At 47.0% G+C, this 13,151-nt stretch overlaps 1 protein-coding gene across 3 annotated transcripts in view; it reads right to left on the reverse strand.

Moving 5' to 3' along the window:
• HAO2 (hydroxyacid oxidase 2) overlaps window positions 1-13,151 on the reverse strand; it is a 257,628-nt gene that overhangs the window by 156,902 nt on the left and 87,575 nt on the right. Inside the window, exon 2 of one of the 3 annotated variants that reach the window (XM_069202998.1) lies at window positions 467-590. The exons of the other annotated variants lie outside the window; for them this stretch is intronic. Within the exon in view, the coding sequence (XP_069059099.1) occupies window positions 467-515 (49 nt within the window). The 5' untranslated portion in view covers window positions 516-590. The remainder of the gene's footprint in view (window positions 1-466; window positions 591-13,151) is intronic. 3 annotated transcript variants of the gene reach the window in all.

The following is a 13,151-nucleotide window of genomic DNA, read 5'->3' on the forward strand; positions in this document are numbered from 1 at the left end:
CTTGAGACCCTCACGGGTGAATTGCCACACTTTATAAATCCTGACTGATTTGTCTAAAGGGCTAAACAATGCCACTGAACGCACAGATTATCACTTGGAGTACCACAAACTCTCTCTCCTTGCAGCCTGCCTCATAATGTGGTCCTCCGCAGCTGCATATATGTCATGTGCCTGCCTACAAGTGCACTACTGCTGTGCTGCACGCCCAGCAGAAGGTAAGAACTGGTTCATGAGATGAGGGAAGGGCAGACACAATCCAAGTGTGAGGCCCACCCCACTGTTCTATCTACACTCACCATCTGTACTACCCAAATATTAGCAGATCTACTCCTGTTGCATGTTGCAAACTTGTAACTAGAAGACAGACTACCCTATAGGTTTACGGTAAACTCATATTAACAAGTCTCTAAAGAGGATGAACCAGGCGGTTGCAAGTCATCTATAACAATGCCTCTTAGCTGCTCACCTCTTCCATGTGCTGTGCAAGAGGCACACCCATCCTCTGCAGTCTCCATTGGCTTCAAGGTCAGGCAGGGGTCAAGGTGCTAGGCACAGTCTTCCAAGACATTCTGGGTGTGGGCTCTATCTTCCTGCAAGAGAAAATCTCTGTTCACAACTGACCAGACACCTCCAGCCACAAAAACACAATCTGAAAGTGTCCACTCTGCCCAAGCCAGCTGGTGTCTGCTGAATGGAGCCCCCCCCCGCTGTGTACACCTCTTCCCTGTGTCCAGGCTGCACCAATGACTGCTCTGTGCTATATCATTCCTCTCCCAGGTGGCTGCAAGGCCTCACCTCTGTCCAGAGGCAGTCTGTGGTTACTTCCACAATCCCCGGTGGGTCCTGTCTTTGATAAGGAAGGGCAAAGGTTCTCTATTTGCCGTGTGGCACCTGTGCCAGGCGGACAATCAGTTAGTGGACAGGTGAATGGTGGTATGAACCCTCCTGTGACCAGGGGTGGGCAGAATTCCGTGGAGTTACATGAAAACTCTGTGCGTCCAGAGGTTATTTACCACAAAGACTTCAAGCTAAAACCACCAGCCAGGGGATCATGGATGGGAACCGCATTCCCTGAGCAAGCATACCACTAGGCCACCGGGGATTTTTTGGGAGGGGCAAATACACCCATCCTCTTGAAGGGGGCTGACACCTCAGAGGCGTTGACCTACCTTAACCATTGGCCTGTGACTGCGGCCTTCACATTTTGCATTTACCCACCACAGTATACAGCACTGGAGAACATTCAGCTCTCTTAAGCCACTGGTCTCTTATCGTGTCATTCACATTTCCATCGCAACTGGTTCAGCCCACTTCAGACACTGGGTGTTAGCTCAGTCTTTCACATTTTGTTTCCTCCCACCAGAGCATGCAGCGTGGGGCAGTGGGCCGGATCACTTAAGCCATTGGCCACCTCCAGTGTGAGTGACAGCATTCTGCCCTTTCACAAGAGCACATCCACACACAAAGCAGTTCCTTTTAGTGGCAGAGACTACTATGGCAATAAAAATGTGTATTTTAATTTTCCTCGCTGTTGTGTTTATAATTGAATGTGTCCACCGTTGCTATGCACGGTATGGAACACTGAGTGAGAACAACGGTGGAAAGCGGCTGGAGGAGACGCGTTTCCAACAGGCTCCAGACATTAAAGTTATTAACTACAAATTGTTGCTGGATTTAATTACAACAATTTGGAGATGAGCGTCTGGAGTCAAGAATCTACACGTGCTGTGTATTTCAGACACGGTGGCAGACATTCACAGCCTGTTTCGTTCAACTGCTGTGGGAATCATTGGAGCAGCAGGAAGGCTGAGCGCAGTTAATGTGAATTCACCAGGGAAGAAACCGTCAAAGGAAATCAAGAAGGAAAAAAGAAGAGAAAGTGGCTTTACTGTTGCGGGATCCTCGTGTCGAATTCGTTACTCTGGTAACGCATGCGGACAACGCTATATGGGCGTGTAGAGAACTCTAATACGTGCGAGCATTGTCAGCGGCTCATCGCGCGCTGTACTTGGATACTTCTACTTCCTGCAGAAACAAACGTTTCTGGTTTACCTCACATTGATGTGACAAGCACGGGACAAATTCCCAGTGAAATAAACGGGACGTGTGTTTGGCAGCCATCTTTGTTTGTTGGGATAATCCTTATTGAATACAATGGAAACCATGGATAACTAGTTGCACTCGGTTACGTGGGTACTTATACATTAACATTTGAATAACTGTTGTTTTCTCTATGGGGCACTGGCACTACTGTTCTTCAATTTAAGTTTAGAGGGATTCTCTAGTAATGGCAACACAGAATTTCAGCATATGTCCACCACATGCATTTTGGCCAACAGGTACTGAACCAACTATTAAATGCATGGAATGGAAGGAGTATTTTATTAATTACATTGCTGTGGTGGACGATTCGGGCAACATGTCACCAGAACAGAAAAAAAAATGTTTACTACATTCTTTAGGTCCTTATGGGTTACGGGTGTATAAGCAAATGTTAAAGACTTCAGTAGTAGGAGATATGAATGTCTTTGAGGAGGCATTGAAAGATCTCGCCCCTTATTTTACACCAAACGTTTGTATGGGCATTACTAGGTATAAATGTTTTCAACATAAGCAAAATGAGAATGAATCGGTGGATAGTTATGTAGCTGAAGTTAAAAAAATAGCTATTGATTGCAAGTTTGGAGCATTACAAAATGAATTAATTAGGGACCAATTAGTTATACATGTTTGTAATCAGTATTCAAGGTTAATGGGTGAATGGAGATTCATCACTTGAGGATGTTATGAATATTGTGCGTAAAGCAGAGATGTCAGGTAGATGTGCAAAGGAGTTATTGTCAAAAGGATAAAGAAACTGAGGTAGTTTGTAATATGAATTCCAAACCTACAAGTAAGTCTTTCAATGCCCAATCAAAATCCTTTCCTAAAGAAAAAAATAGATGTTACAGGTGTGGTAGTAAGGATCATCCAGTATATAGCAAGACTTATCCAGCTGTCCAAAGGAAATGTGGTAATTGTGGTTTAATTGGTCATTTTGCAAAAATTTGCAGGAAAAAACAAAGTAATGTGAAATGTATATTGGAAAACTCTGAACGAGAGGCTGTAGAGGATGGCGAGTGTGATGTGAATGGAATTGTGTAGGAAAGTACCATCTTGCCTGGCATGTTACCCCAATATTTCACTATATATATGTTGTTTTTAGTCTATGTGTCACTGGGACCCTGCCAGTGCAGCCTGAGTGAAATAACGTCCACGTTATTTCACAGCCATTTACCACTGCACTTAAGTAACTTATAAGTCACCTATATGTCTAACCTTCACCTGGTGAAGGTTGGGTGCAAAGTTACTTAGTGTGAGGGCACCCTGGCACTAGCCAAGGTGCCCCCACATCGTTCAGGGCAAATTCCCCAGACTTTGTGAGTGCGGGGACACCATTACACGCGTGCACTGTACATAGATCACTACCTATGTACAACGTCACAATGGTAACTCCGAATATGGCCATGTAACATCTCTAAGATCATGAAATTGTCACCCCAATGCCATTTTGGCATTGGGGGGACAATTCCATGATCCCCCGGGTCTCTAGCACAGAACCCGGGTACTGCTAAACTGCCTTTCCGGGGTCTCCACTGCAGCTGCTGCCAACCCCTTAGACAGGTTTCTGCCCTCCTGGGGTCCAGGCAGCCCTGGCCCAGGAAGGTAGAACAGAGGACTTCCACTGAGAGAGGGTGTAACACCCTCTCCCTTTGCAAATAGGTGTAAAGGCTGGGGAGGAGTAGCCTCCCCCAGCCTCTGGAAATGCTTTGATGGGCACAGATGGTGCCCATCTCTGCATAAGCCAGTCTACACCGGTTCAGGGATACGCCAGCCCTGCTCTGGCGCGAAACTGGACAAAGGAAAGGGGAGTGACCACTCCCCTGACCTGCACCTCCCCTGGGAGGTGTCCAGAGCTCCTCCAGTGTGTCCCAGACCTCTGCCATCTTGGAAACAGAGGTGCTGCTGGCACACTGGACTGCTCTGAGTGGCCGGTGCCAGCAGGTGACGTCAGAGACTCCTTCTGATAGGCTTTTACCTCTCTTGGTAGCCAATCCTCCTTCCTAGGTAGCCAAACTTCCTTTTCTGGCTATTTAGGGTCTCTGCTTTGGAGAATTCTATAGATAACGAATGCAAGAGCTCAGAGTTCCTCTGCATGTCCCTCTTCACCTTCTGCCAAAGGATCGACTGCTGACTGCTCAGGACGCCTGTAAAACCGCAACAAAGTAGCAAGACGACTACCAGCAAAATTGTAGCGCCTCATCCTGCCGGCTTTCTTGACTGTTTCCAGGTGGTGCATGCTCTGGGGGTAGCCTGCCTTCACCCTGCACCAGAAGCTCAGAAGAAATCTCCTATGGGTCGACGGAATCTTCCCCCTGCTAACGCAGGCACCAAAAGACTGCAACACAGGTCCTCTGGGTCCCCTCTCATCCTGACGAGCGTGGTCCCTGGAACTCAGCAACTCTGTCCAAGTGACTCCCACAGTCCAGTGACTCTTCAGTCCAAGTTTGGTGGAGGTAAGTCCTTGCCTCCCCACGCTAGACTGCATTGCTGGGTACTGCTCCAGCTCCTGTGCACTTTTCCAGGATTTCCTTTGTGTACAGCCCAGCCTAGGTCCCCGACACTCCTTTCTACAGTGCACAACCTTCTGAGTTGTCCTCCGGCATCATGGGACTCCCTTTTGTGACTTCGCGTGGACTCTGGTTCACTTTCCTTCCCAGTGCCTGTTCAGGTACTTTTGCGTGTGCTGCCTGCTTCTGAGAGGGCTCCCTAAGTTGCTGGGCGTCCCCTCTGTCTCCTCCTACAAGTGGCGACATCCTGGTTCCTCCTGGGCCACAGCAGTACCCAAAAACCTCTACTGCGACCCTTGCAGCTAACAAGGCTTGTTTGCGGTCTTTCTGCCTGGGAACACCTCTGCAAGCTTCATCGCGAAGTGGGACATCCGTCTTCCAAAGGAGAAGTCCCTAGCTCTCGTCTTTCTTGCAGAACTCCAAGCTTCTTCCATTCGGTGGCAGCTTCCTTGCACCCTCAGCTGGCATTTCCTGGGCTCCAGCCCATCTCGACACTGTTGCGACTATTGGACTTGGTCCCCTTGTCTTACGGGTACTCAGGTCTGGAAATCCACTGTTGTTGCATTGCTGGTGTTTGTTCTTCCTGCAGAATCCCCCTAGCACGACTTCTGTGCTCTCTGGGGGGAGTAGGTGCACTTTACACCTACCTTTCAGGGTCTTGGGGTGGGCTATTTTTCTAACCCTCACTGTTTTCTTACAGTCCCAGCGACCCTCTACAAGGTCACATAGGTTTGGGGTCCATTCGTGGTTCGCATTCCACTTTTGGAGTATATGGTTTGTGTTGCCCCTATACCTATGTGCTCCTATTGCAATCTATTGTAATTCTACACTGCTTGCATTACATTTCTTGCTATTACTTACCTAATTTTGGTTTGTGTATATAAATATTGTGTATATAACTTATCCTCATACTGAGGGTACTCACTGAGATACTTTTGGCATATTGTCATAAAAATAAAGTACCTTTATTTTTAGTAACTCTGTGTATTGTGTTTTCTCATGATATTGTGCCTATGACCCCAGTGGTATAGTAGGAGCTTTACATGTCTCCTAGTTCAGCCTAAGCTGCTTTGCCATAGCTACATTCTATCAGTCTAAGCTGCTAGAAACACCTCTTCTACACTAATAAGGGATAACTGGACCTGGCACAAGGTGTAAGTACCTCTGGTACCCACTACAAGCCAGGCCAGCATCCTACATTGGTTGTGCAGCGGTGGGATAAGTACTTGTAACTACTTACCATTTTGTCATTATGTACTTTTCATTAGAGAATAATATACAAAACAGTTCAGTGTATGTACACCTAACCAATAAGTTTTGCTTTTCTCCTCTTAAACTTTTTACAAAGTTCTGAAAATTTTCTCTAAACTTCTAAAAGTTTTCTAAAAGTTAGAAAAAGTTTTTTTCTCTGTTCTTTAAACAGTTATTCCTTCTCACTATCTCTAAACCTTTTGCTATCATGTCTGTAGAAGATTCAACTCTTAAAATGGTCAATACCACGTATGATAATTTGAATACAAGAGCCTAAGGAGTCTCTGCTTAGATAGAGGTTTAGTGATAGGAAAGAACCCTACAAAAGAGTTTCTATTTAACATGCTTATTGTAAATGATGAGTCCCAAGCAGGCACATCAAATGAGAGGTTAATAGAAGGTTCCCATTCTGACTCAGGGGATCTCCTTGAGGGAGGTGGGGAGGGTTCTGAACAGGATCTGCCCCCTAGCAGGACACCCAGTAATGTTGGTAGTAATGGAGGTTCCCATCACAGTAGGGAAGTCTTTATTCCTAGAGGCCAAGTTGCTAGGGTCCAGTCAGTTAGGGACAGACCCCCCCTCTGTTGTTTAAAACTTGTCTTCTGTGTCCAAGCATTCCCAACCCACCCACCCTGAGGATAACTTGTTAGAAAGGGAACTCAAAAGGTTGAGGGTTGAAGAGACCAGACTGAAGCTTAAACAGCAACAGCTGGCCTTAGATAGGGAATCCCTAGACATTGAGAAGGAAAGACAGAGGCTGGGGTTAGGACCCCATGGTGGCAGCAGCAGTATTCCTGATAGTAATCCTGTTAGAGAGCATGATTCCAGGAATCTGCACAAGACAGTCCCCCCTTACAAGGAGGGGGATGACATCAACAAGTGGTTTGCTGCACTTGAGAGGGCCTGTATGGTACAGGGGGTCCCTCAAAGGCAGTGGGCTGCTATTTTGTCACTATCTTTCACTGGAAAGGGTAGGGATAGGTTCCTTACTGTTAGAGAAAGTGATGCTAACAATTTTGCAGTTTTGAAGGATGCACTCATGGATGGATTTGGCTTAACCATTGAACAATACAGGATTAAGTTCAGAGACACCAGAAAGGGTCCTCACAATACTGGACAGACTTTGTAGACTGTTCAGTGAAGGCCTTGGAAGGGTGGTTACATGGCAGTAAAGTATCTGACTATGAAAGTCTGTATAATCTTATTCTGAGAGAGCATATTCTGAATAACTGTGTGTCCGACTTGTTACACCAATATCTAGTGGACTCAGATCTGACCTCTCCCCAAGAATTGGGAAAGAAGGCAGACAAATGGGTCAGAACAAGAGTGAACAGAAAAGTTCATACAGGGGGTAACAAGGATGGAAAGAAGAAGGATGGTAAGTCTTCTGACAAGGGTGGGGACAAAAGTAAAACTGAGTCTTCATCAGGCCCACAAAAATCCTCTGGTGGGGGTGGTGGGTCCAAATCCTCTTCCAATAATCAAGTTACAAAGCCTTGGTGTTATTTGTGTAAAGTCAAAGGCCATAGGACAACTGATGCCAGTTGTCCAAAGAAAAACACCAAACCTCCCACTACCACAACCCATGCTGCAAATTCTAGTGCCCCTAGTAATAGCAGTGGTGGTGGGAGCAAACCTACAAATAGCCAACCCAAGGGTGTAGCTGGGCTCACTATTGGCAATGTGTAGGAAAGTACCATCTTGCCTGGCATGTTACCCCCATTTTTCACTGTATATATGTTGTTTTAGTTGTATGTGTCACTGGGACCCTGGTAACCCAGGGCCCCAGTGCTCATAAGTGTGCCTGAATGTGTTACCTGTGTAGTGACTAACTGTCTCACTGAGGCTCTGCTAATCAGAACCTCAGTGGTTATGCTCTCTCATTTCTTTCCAAATTGTCACTGACAGGCTAGTGACCATTTTTACCAATTTACATTGGCTTACTGGAACACCCTTATAATTCCCTAGTATATGGTACTGAGGTACCCAGGGTATTGGGGTTCCAGGAGATCCCTATGGGCTGCAGCATTTCTTTTGCCACCCATAGGGAGCTCTGACAATTCTTACACAGGCCTGCCACTGCAGCCTGAGTGAAATAACGTCCACGTTATTTCACAGCCATTTTACACTGCACTTAAGTAACTTATAAGTCACCTATATGTCTAACCTTTACCTGGTAAAGGTTAGGTGCAAAGTTACTTAGTGTGAGGGCACCCTGGCACTAGCCAAGGTGCCCCCACATTGTTCAGAGCCAATTCACTGAACTTTGTGAGTGCGGGGACACCATTACACGCGTGCACTACATATAGGTCACTACCTATATGTAGCTTCACCATGGTAACTCCGAATATGGCCATGTAACATGTCTATGATCATGGAATTGCCCCCTCTATGCCATCCTGGCATTGTTGGTACAATTCCATGATCCCAGTGGTCTGTAGCACAGACCCTGGTACTGCCAGACTGCCCTTCCTTGGGTTTCTCTGCAGCTGCTGCTGCTGCCAACCCCTCAGACAGGCAGCTGCCCTCCTGGGGTCCAGCCAGGCCTGGCCCAGGATGGCAGAACAAAGAACTTCCTCTGAGAGAGGGTGTGACACCCTCTCCCTTTGGAAAATGGTGTGAAGGCAGGGGAGGAGTAGCCTCCCCCAGCCTCTGGAAATGCTTTGTTGGGCACAGATGTGCCCAATTCTGCATAAGCCAGTCTACACCGGTTCAGGGACCCCTTAGCCCCTGCTCTGGCGCGAAACTGGACAAAGGAAAGGGGAGTGACCACTCCCTTGACCTGCACCTCCCCTGGGAGGTGTCCAGAGCTCCTCCAGTGTGCTCCAGACCTCTGCCATCTTGGAAACAGAGGTGCTGCTGGCACACTGGACTGCTCTGAGTGGCCAGTGCCACCAGGTGACGTCAGAGACTCCTGCTGATAGGCTCCTTCAGGTGTTAGTAGCCTTTCCTCTCTCCTAGGTAGCCAAACCCTCTTTTCTGGCTATTTAGGGTCTCTGTCTCTGGGGAAACTTTAGATAACGAATGCATGAGCTCAGCCGAGTTCCTCTGCATCTCCCTCTTCACCTTCTGATAAGGAATCGACCGCTGACCGCGCTGGAAGCCTGCAAACCTGCAACATAGTAGCAAAGACGACTACTGCAACTCTGTAACGCTGATCCTGCCGCCTTCTCGACTGTTTTCCTGCTTGTGCATGCTGTGGGGGTAGTCTGCCTCCTCTCTGCACCAGAAGCTCCGAAGAAATCTCCCGTGGGTCGACGGAATCTTCCCCCTGCAACCCCAGGCACCAAAAAGCTGCATTACCGGTCCCTTGGGTCTCCTCTCAGCACGACGAGCGAGGTCCCTCGAATCCAGCGATACCGTCCAAGTGACCCCCACAGTCCAGTGACTCTTCAGCCCCAGTTTGGTGGAGGTAAGTCCTTGCCTCACCTCGCTGGGCTGCATTGCTGGGAACCGCGACTTTGCAAGCTACTCCGGCCCCTGTGCACTTCCGGCGGAAATCCTTTGTGCACAGCCAAGCCTGGGTCCACGGCACTCTAACCTGCATTGCACGACTTTCTAAGTTGGTCTCCGGCGACGTGGGACTCCTTTGTGCAACTTCGGCGAGCACCGTTTCACGCATCCTCGTAGTGCCTGTTTCTGGCACTTCTCCGGGTGCTACCTGCTTCAGTGAGGGCTCCTTGTCTTGCTCGACGTCCCCTCTCTCTGCAGGTCCAATTTGCGACCTCCTGGTCCCTCCTGGGCCCCAGCAGCGTCCAAAAACGCCAAACGCATGATTTGCGTGTAGCAAGGCTTGTTGGCGTCCATCCGGCGGGAAAACACTTCTGCACGACTCTCCAAGGCGTGGGGGATCCATCCTCCAAAGGGGAAGTCTCTAGCCCTTGTCGTTCCTGCAGTATTCACAGTTCTTCAGCCTAGTAAGAGCTTCTTTGCACCAACCGCTGGCATTTCTTGGGCATCTGCCCATCTCCGAGTTGCTTGTGACTTTTGGACTTGGTCCCCTTGTTCCACAGGTACCCTCAGTCAGGAATCCATCGTTGTTGCATTGCTGATTTGTGTTTTCCTTGCATTTTCCCTCTAACACGACTATTTTGTCCTTAGGGGAACTTTGGTGCACTTTGCACTCACTTTTCAGGGTCTTGGGGAGGGTTATTTTCCTAACTCTCACTATTTTCTAATAGTCCCAGCGACCCTCTACAAGGTCACATAGGTTTGGGGTCCATTCGTGGTTCGCATTCCACTTCTGGAGTATATGGTTTGTGTTGCCCCTATCCCTATGTTTCCCCATTGCATCCTATTGTAACTATACATTGTTTGCACTGTTTTCTAAGACTATACTGCATATTTTTGCTATTGTGTATATATATCTTGTGTATATTTCCTATCCTCTCACTGAGGGTACACTCTAAGATACTTTGGCATATTGTCATAAAAATAAAGTACCTTTATTTTTAGTATAACTGTGTATTGTGTTTTCTTATGATATTGTGCATATGACACTAAGTGGTACTGTAGTAGCTTCACACGTCTCCTAGTTCAGCCTGAGCTGCTCTGCTAAGCTACCATTATCTATCAGCCTAAGCTGCTAGACACCCTATACACTAATAAGGGATAACTGGGCCTGGTGCAAGGTGCAAGTACCCCTTGGTACTCACTACAAGCCAGTCCAGCCTCCTACATTGGTTGTGCAGCGGTGGGATAAGTGCTTGAGACTACTTACCACTCTTGTCATTGTACTTTTCATAAGAGAAAAATATACAAAACAAGGTCAGTGTATATACACATAGCCAAAAAGTTTTGCATTTCCTCTTTTCACTCTTTTCTAAGTGCTGAAAAGTACTTCTAACTTTCTAAAAAGTTCTAAAAAGTTTAAAAAGGTTTTTTTCTGTCTTTCTAAAAGTTCTGAAAACTTTTTTCTCTTTTTCTATCACTTTAACTCTCTCTAAAAAATGTCTGGTACAGGAAAAAATGTTGAACTGTCCAAACTTGCATATGATCACCTTAGCTGGAAAGGAGCAAGGAGTCTCTGCATAGAGAGAGGTTTGAGTGTAGGGAAGAATCCTTCCTTAGAACTGTTAATTAATATGCTTAGAGTACAGGATAAGGCCATAAGTGCCCAATCTGTAGAAAAAGTAGCTAATGGTTCTCAATCTGATCCAGGGACTCCCCCAGGAAAAGGTTCAGGAAAGAAACTTCTCAGCCTGCCCATTACTAGACAGTCTAGCATAGTTGGTACAGAGGTTGAATCACATCATACTGATGATGTGCTCTCACATTATGCTGGTAGCCAAGCTGTTAGGGTGCCCTCTGTAAGGGACAGGTCTCCTTCTGTTCATTCCCATCATACCTCTGTATCTAGAAATGTCCCTCCCACCCACCCTGATGACAGATTGTTAGAAAGGGAGCTCAATAGATTGAGAGTGGAACAAACCAGACTGAAGCTCAAGAAGCAACAGCTGGATTTGGATAGACAGTCTTTAGAAATAGAGAGGGAAAGACAGAAGTTGTGTTTAGATACCCATGGTGGCAGCAGCAGTATTCCCCATAGTCATCCTGCAAAAGAGCATGATTCCAGGAATCTGCACAAGATAGTTCCCCCTTATAAGGAGGGGGATGACATTAACAAGTGGTTTGCTGCACTTGAGAGGGCCTGTGCTGTACAGGATGTCCCTCAAAAGCAGTGGGCTGCTATCCTATGGCTATCATTTACTGGAAAAGGTAGGGATAGGCTCCTTACTGTAAAAGAAAATGATGCTAACAATTTCCAAGTTCTTAAGAATGCACTCCTGGATGGTTATGGCTTAACCACTGAACAGTACAGGATAAAGTTCAGAGATACCAAAAAGGAGTCTTCACAAGACTGGGTTGATTTCATTGACCAGGCAGTGAAGGCCTTGGAGGGGTGGTTACATGGCAGTAAAGTTACTGATTATGACAGCCTGTATAACTTGATCCTGAGAGAGCATATTCTTAATAATTGTGTGTCTGATTTGTTGCACCAGTACTTGGTGGACTCTGATCTGACCTCTCCCCAAGAATTGGGAAAGAAGGCAGACAAATGGGTCAGAACAAGAGTGAACAGAAAAGTTCATACAGGGGGTGACAAAGATGGCAACAAAAAGAAGGATGGTAAGTCTTCTGACAAGGGTGGGGACAAATCTAAAAATGAGTCTTCATCAGGCCCACAAAAACACTCTTGTGGGGGTGGCGGGCCCAAATCCTCCTTTAATCAGAACAAGGAAAAGAAACCATGGTGCTATTTATGTAAAATAAAAGGCCATTGGACAACAGATCCCAGTTGTCCAAAGAAAGGCACCACAGCTCCTACCACTACAACCCCTACTGCTACACCTAGTGTCCCTACTAATAGCAGTGGTGGTGGGAGCAAACCTACTAATAGCCAATCCAAGGGAGTAGCTGGGCTCACTTTTGGTAATTTAGTTGGGGTTGGTCTGATTAGGGAGACCACAGAGGCTACTTTAGTCTCTGAAGGGGCTATTGATTTAGCCACTTTGGTTGCTTGCCCCCATAACTTGGAGAAGTACAAGCAACTAACCCTAATAAATGGTGTTGAGGTCCAGGCCTACAGGGACACAGGTGCCAGTGTCACAATGGTGATTGAGAAACTGGTGCACCCTGAACAACACATACTTGGACACCAGTACCAAGTAACCGATGCTCACAACATAACACAAAGCCACCCCATGGCTGTTGTAAATCTCAACTGGGGGGGGGGTATCTGGTCCAAAGAAAGTTGTGGTAGCTTCAGATTTACCTGTAGACTGTCTATTAGGGAATGATTTGGAGACATCAGCTTGGTCAGATGTGGAGTTGGAGGCCCATGCAGCAATGCTGGGCATCCCAGGGCATATTTTTGCTTTGACAAGGGCTCAGGCCAAAAAGCAAAAAGGACAGGGAAGCTTGGATCCTGGAACAATGGACCAAGTGCTCCCTAAAGCTAGGGCTAGTAGAAGCAAACCACTTCCTACTATCCCTCCCTCTACAGTGGATTCTACTTCTGAGGAAGAAGAATTCCCTCCCTGTGCAGAACCTACACCAGAGGAGCTGGAAGCAGACACTGCTGAGCTTTTGGGTGAAGGGGGGCCTGCCAGAGAGGAGCTGAGTGTGGCACAGCAAACCTGTCCCACATTAGAGGGTCTCAGACAGCAAGCTGTCAAACAGGCTAATGGGGATGTCAGTGACTCACGCAGAGTTTACTGGGAGGACAACCTCTTGTACACTGAGCATAGGGATCCTAAACCTGGAGCTGCCAGGAGATTAGTGATTCCT

Source organism: Pleurodeles waltl, chromosome 8, assembly GCF_031143425.1.
Source record: "Pleurodeles waltl isolate 20211129_DDA chromosome 8, aPleWal1.hap1.20221129, whole genome shotgun sequence".
Lineage (NCBI taxonomy): Eukaryota > Metazoa > Chordata > Amphibia > Caudata > Salamandridae > Pleurodeles > Pleurodeles waltl.